The following is a 5,813-nucleotide window of genomic DNA, read 5'->3' on the forward strand; positions in this document are numbered from 1 at the left end:
GTTCCCCAGACGTACACCGTTCACTCATGGTTGGTGCACCGTGCACTGCTCCCCAGACGTACACCGTTCACTCATAGGCCAGTTTCTGGGCTCAGCAATTAGGAGGCGAGACCGGGGCTGGCAGATTAAAGTGGATGGATTATAATTGACCGGTCGTCGGGCAAATAATAAATTATAGCAAAACTAAATTGTAGTTTAGCCTACCACTGCATGGTCACAAAGAACAGAGGCAAACCGTCAAATATGTGGAAATGGTTGAACTAAATTACTCTGTAGGCATATTTCTTAAAATAGTTTGTGTTTAGCCTTCAATTCCAACAATTGATTCAGTTTACTCATTGAATCCTATTTGACTGTCTTGAAATGTAGGCTAATAATTTTGGGGAAAGACCCCCCAAAATGATATCATATGCACCATTATGCTTGCCTATCCTAAACAGATAAAATGGCCAGATGCTAACAGGTCAGCGATTTGTAGGGGTTGTGCTGTCAGCAAATCTGCTAGGCTACTCATTCACGCCCCGTTCTCGCTCATCCCACTCCGGTTTGTCTGACTCTTCTCTCTCTTGACTAACAATTGCTCGGGAAGTGGCGGGATTGACTTGTCTGCCCTTCACCGTGCTCTGTCTCTATTTATCCTATGTGAAATAACGGTTCCAAGGATACAATCTACAATCGGATAGCCTAACGGTCTAGGATCGGGCGCCAAAAGAAACTTGATTAGGTCCATTTGTTTAGCAAGGGATCTTCAAACGGTATGCAGGATTGTTTCGAAGTAGCAGCCAGAGGAGACGATTATAATTTCTGTTCTTATCGAGATCGGGTGTATCGAGAGACAGTGGAATATTTTAGCAGTTGGGGGGGACGAGGAGACAGAGGAACGTCATTCGCAGACTGGACTCACAAGGGGCTTCTAAATGCGTCTTCTTGTCGACCCACCGAGAACAATGAATAGTGGTTCTAGCAACTTTCTGCTAGTTCCAATACCGGAGTATCCCGTTCTAGACTGCGTGCCCAACAAAAACGTTAAGATTGTGGTTTTGGGAGCGAGCAACGTCGGGAAAACAGGTAGGGAACATGGTTAATAACTTTTTGAGAAGTGCGCTAAACGAGAATCCATGTGAAAGTGTGTGTGTACATACATTTCGTTTATCAATTTTAGACCTTTAAGTAATTTTCCTATGCGAATAGAGAATGAAGGCTAGAATGAAAATAATTAATTTGCATTAGTTTGTCAAAAGGATTGGCTACAAATCCATTTATGCAGACTATCAATGTCGATTTTTAATCAAGTTGTACCTATTCACATTTCCACCTAACACTTCGATCAGGGGTGTGAAACTCATTCCATGGAGGGCCTGTTGTCTGCGGGTGTTTTTTCTTTTCAATTAAAAACAAGACAACCAGGTGAGGGGAGTTCTTTAGAAATTAGTGACCTTAATTCATCAATCAAGTACAAGGGAGGAGTAAAAACCCGCGGACACTGCCCTCCATGGAATGAGTTTGACACATGTGACTTAGATATTGTATTAGGCTATGCCTGTACTCTGTAGGATTGGAGTGTCGCCAGCGATTCCCTATATAATGCACTACAATTCATCAGGGCCCATAGTGCACTACTTTTAACTAAACCCCTATGTAGGAAATAGGGTCAAATTTGTGTCTGGATGCAGACAGACTGATGGGAAGCTTGTCTCTCCCACCTAAGGAGCAGGCCATGTCAACAATGAAAGATATGTAGCCTGCAGTATTATTCTCAAGGAATTACTCAATGGAGACTATTCATCTCGTTGTTTCATTCACAGCTTTGATCGTCAGGTTTCTGACCAAGAGGTTCATTGGGGACTATGAGGCAAACACAGGTAGGATTTGTATCATTCTCACAGTGCACACTCATATAATATCTGTCATTTCACATTGTAAAAATGTAGCCAAACACTAGTTTACTATAGCCTCCTGTGTTTAAAAACAACCAGTCAGTACAAGGCATCCTAATGTGTTGCGTCATCATTCATTTGTTGCATGTCTACCCATCATGCGTGTTGCTAATCTCTGTTTTCCAGGGGCCCTTTACTCCAGAAAGATAAATCTAGATGGAGAACAGGTCTCACTACAGGTTCAGGACACACCCTGTGTCTCTCTACAGGTTGGTCTCCTTAAACACACAATGATGTGTCCCAAAATGGCACCCGATTCTCTATACAGTGCACTACTTTTCACCATATCCTTATGTGCACTGGTCAGAAGAAGTGCACTACATTGCGATTTAAGGTGTCATTTGGAACACCCCGGTGTCTCTCGTCTAAAGGTAACCACTGCTCCTCGCTACAGCCTAGGGGTCTATCTAACCCGACGTGGGGTCAAATACTTTAAATGACATGCTAAGTCTCCCTTGGGATAGAGGTCGTCTAACCTCTTTCTGGATGTAATCACACAGACCGCACTTTGACTATTCCATTGTATTGGTTCAGTCGTAAAAAGTATTGGACATACAGTAGCCTATGTGTGTATTTGACCCAGATCTGGATATAACGAGTGGAAACATCTCCTCACTTAGCAGTCTTCATTATCAGTAAGAATATATCATGTTACAGTAGACCAGGGCCCCTATAAAGCCTCTGAATATAGTGCTGATCTAGGATCAGTTACGCCCTTTTAGATCACAATGAATGAGATTTATATGGACAGGTTAGGACCTGATCAGCACTCCTATTTTGAGACCCTTTGTGGACATGAGCCTACATCCAGTATCAGGGCATATCCCAGTCATTTCTCTCTACTCTAGTGATTGTGATGAGTTCAGTGGCTCCCTGAGGGAGTCTCCCATTCATTCATCAAACTCACTTTGAAAACTAACCGCCTGTTCAAAGGCCTGGTTTTGTAAACAAAACTACAATCTGAGGTAAAGAGGGCGTTCTGTCTGTGTTCTCCATGATCTCAGAGTAACAACCACACGCAGGCTTCTCATAATAACACTAATAAATAGGCTAGTGTAGGAGGGCAGACATCACTGTCTACATCAGTCTGTACCAGTGGGTTTTGAGTATTAGAGACAGACAGATGTGGCATGCTCTATTCCCCCCCCCCCCCCCCCCCCCCCAGGACGATGCAGAGGGACTATATTGTCAGGAGCAGATCAACAGGTCTATCTACTGGGCGGATGGATACGTCCTGGTGTTCTCCATCACCGACCACAGCAGTTATAGAACCATACAGCCTCTCTACCAGCACGTCAGACGCATCCACCCTGCAGGGAACATACCTGTCATACTGGTGGGTTTGACTGTTATATTACGAGAGCTTGATGTTTTTATTATTATTTAAGTCTCCAGGTATGTCCTTCTCTTACTGGTGTCTAAATAGATAACCTTTTATTTTATCAGGAAGTAATTCTGGACGTCGCCTTAACATTTCTCTAATCCTTCTCTTCTCTCCTCCCAGGTGGGCAACAAGAGCGACCTCCTCCGTGCCCGCCAGGTGCCGGCTGACGAGGGCGAGACGTTGGCAGCCTCTCTGGGTGGGCCGTACTTTGAGGCGTCTGCCAGGGAGAACCACGAGGGGGTCCACGCCGCCTTCCTGCACCTCTGTGGCGAGGTGAGCCGGGCGCTGGGCGGGGGTAACGGGGAGAAAAGGAGAGGGGGGCTGCACCTGGCCCGGCCCAAGTCCCCCAACATGCAGGAGCTGAAGAGGAGGTTTCGACAGGTGCTGTCCTCTAAGGGAAAGTCTTCTACTAACACCTTGTGATGACAATGGGGGGAAAAATTATTCTTTTTTTTTGGTTCTGGTTTTGGAATTAGAATTCTGATTGAGCCCAGTTGACTCTCCTGTGATGTCGTTGTATGATAATGAATGGAACACTTTTTTTCAAATGGAGCATTTCGTTGGAACAGTGAGAAGAGGGAAACAACGGATATTGTATTTATTTGGAATGGAACATTAAGATAAAGAGGTTCCCCTTGTGGAAGGAATGGCAAAGAGACAGCAAGGCCCAATACTACCAACACATACCATTCTGACAGTCTGACCAATGGTGAGAGAGGAGCCTGAAATACTGACTTTGACTGACAGGCCTAACGGACCAATCATAGGCTACTCTGAGATCTGCTATTCGATCTGAGCTGTCACGCACTAGCCTACTCTTCTTGCTTCTGATACATTTGTATTGAATGAATGTCATCTGAAAATGTACTGTACCCAGAAGCAAAACAAACCGATGTTCTGCACCCCAATGGCACCCTATTCCCAATTTAGTGCACTACTTTCAACCAGGGCACTATGTAGGGAGTTGGGTGCGTTTGAGAAGCAACTAATATATTTTCAAAATGAAAAACATGGATAATCAAATGTTTATTTAGCATGTCCTGTGACATTTTAAATATGATCTGTTTTTTAGCTGACTCTTTTATCCAAAGAGACTTACAGTCATGCGTACATACATTTTTACTTATGGGTGGTCCCGGGAATCAAACCCACAACCCTGGCATTACAAGCACCATGCTCTACCTGCTGGGCTACAGAGGACCATCCTGGTCTGTACTTATCTGAACCAACCTGATTCCCTCTGAACAGTCTCTAACCACAGATCTAGGATCAGTTTACCCTACCATTAGCACTAGCATGAACATAGATCAGAGCTTATAGGGGGAACTTCAGCCAAACTACTGTCAGGCCTAGGGTTACTGCTTGCAAATGTCTGCTAACTTTTCCTACATTTCTGGGTTTACCAGAAATCCCGGTTGGAACTTTCCTGGAATCAGGAGGGAATAAGCAGGATTTCTGGAAAACCAGGGGTATTTGGGGGGGGAAATTACTGTAATTTTGCCACCCTAGTCAGGACCCTTTAGCGCAACATGTACACAGGCTCCATTTTGGACGGATATATATTTTTAATAAGAAACCAGAGAGGAAGGAGACATGGGCTTGTGTTCCAAATGGCACCCTATTTCCTATATAGTGCACTACCCACAGGGCTCTGGTCAAATGTAGTGCACTATATCGAGAGCCATTTGGGACTGACCCATTGGAGAGACATGTCAAATCGGAGTTCTCATGACCTTTCACCTCTATCTGCTGTGTCAGAGTTTTGTGGAACACACCAGAGGTTAGGGAGCGCTCAGTTCCCCCAGACTCGCACGGATACACACAAGAACGCCTGGGGCACAGGGTCAGGGTTAGGGTTACTGGGGCACAGGGTTCCGATAACGACACATTCCTCAGCATCTGGAATTGGTTTCTGTGAATCTGGTCGTTGCCCCCAACCACCTCCATAGAGAGACAAACACCACAAACTTTTAACCTCTGGCCTTTGACCTATAAAATTAATCAGTCTCATTGTGTGCCAGTAGAAGGATTCATTTCGCTATAGTGGCTGTCGTTTTGCTGGGTCATGTTCATTAGGGACAAAATGGACTTAAACAAGGAGGGACTACCTGGACTTGTTCTATAAGAAACACTTTTATTTTGTTCTCTGCAAAGTGTTCTAAGCCGTTTTGCTGTGATTGCTCTATTTAACACGACCAAGATGTTTGAGATGTAGTTTATAAATGCTAATAAAGAAATTTGAACTGGTTTGACGTCAAAAATGAGAGAGAAGTAATTGACCTCATTCTTCAACCATTTTAATTTCCTTCTCTTCCTGTCTCTCAGCAACACACACACACATACACACAGCCATTATAAAGACCCTCTTCCGGTATGCCCCTGGCACCGGAGCCCTCATTCCAGCTATCCTCCCAGAGCCAACAGTCAGCCCCCACTGTAATACCACAGCGTGACTTACCAACCAATAATGACACATATGTTACAAATAGTAA

The 5,813-nt window shown here is 44.5% G+C and overlaps 1 protein-coding gene across 2 annotated transcripts; it reads left to right on the plus strand.

Annotated features, from left to right (window-relative positions):
* The first annotated feature begins 301 nt into the window (after window positions 1-301).
* LOC110531432 (ras-like protein family member 11A-like) lies at window positions 302-5,585 on the plus strand. Of its 2 annotated transcripts, none has more exons than XM_036987299.1 (5): window positions 302-544; window positions 1,806-1,862; window positions 2,064-2,146; window positions 3,103-3,273; window positions 3,442-5,585. In XM_036987299.1, exons 1-5 carry the CDS (start codon window positions 454-456, stop codon window positions 3,742-3,744), a joined length of 705 nt encoding a protein of 234 aa, XP_036843194.1. In that variant the 5' UTR covers window positions 302-453; the 3' UTR covers window positions 3,745-5,585. The 2 variants fall into 2 exon arrangements, with proteins under 2 accessions (XP_036843194.1, XP_036843192.1); XM_036987297.1 differs by lacking the exon at window positions 302-544 and adding an exon at window positions 582-1,068.
* Window positions 5,586-5,813: the final 228 nt, after the last annotated feature.

Source organism: Oncorhynchus mykiss, chromosome 9 (assembly GCF_013265735.2).
Source record: "Oncorhynchus mykiss isolate Arlee chromosome 9, USDA_OmykA_1.1, whole genome shotgun sequence".
Lineage (NCBI taxonomy): Eukaryota > Metazoa > Chordata > Actinopteri > Salmoniformes > Salmonidae > Oncorhynchus > Oncorhynchus mykiss.

Excerpts from the sequence above, each read along its gene's own strand:
- LOC110531432 (XM_036987297.1), top strand. The coding sequence starts at position 918 with ATGCGTCTTCTTGTCGACCCACCGAGAACAATGAATAGTGGTTCTAGC. Across the intron at positions 1,069-1,805 it reads GAGCAACGTCGGGAAAACAG|CTTTGATCGTCAGGTTTCTG; the intron begins GTAGGGAACATG and ends TTTCATTCACAG. Across the intron at positions 1,863-2,063 it reads GGACTATGAGGCAAACACAG|GGGCCCTTTACTCCAGAAAG; the intron begins GTAGGATTTGTA and ends TCTGTTTTCCAG.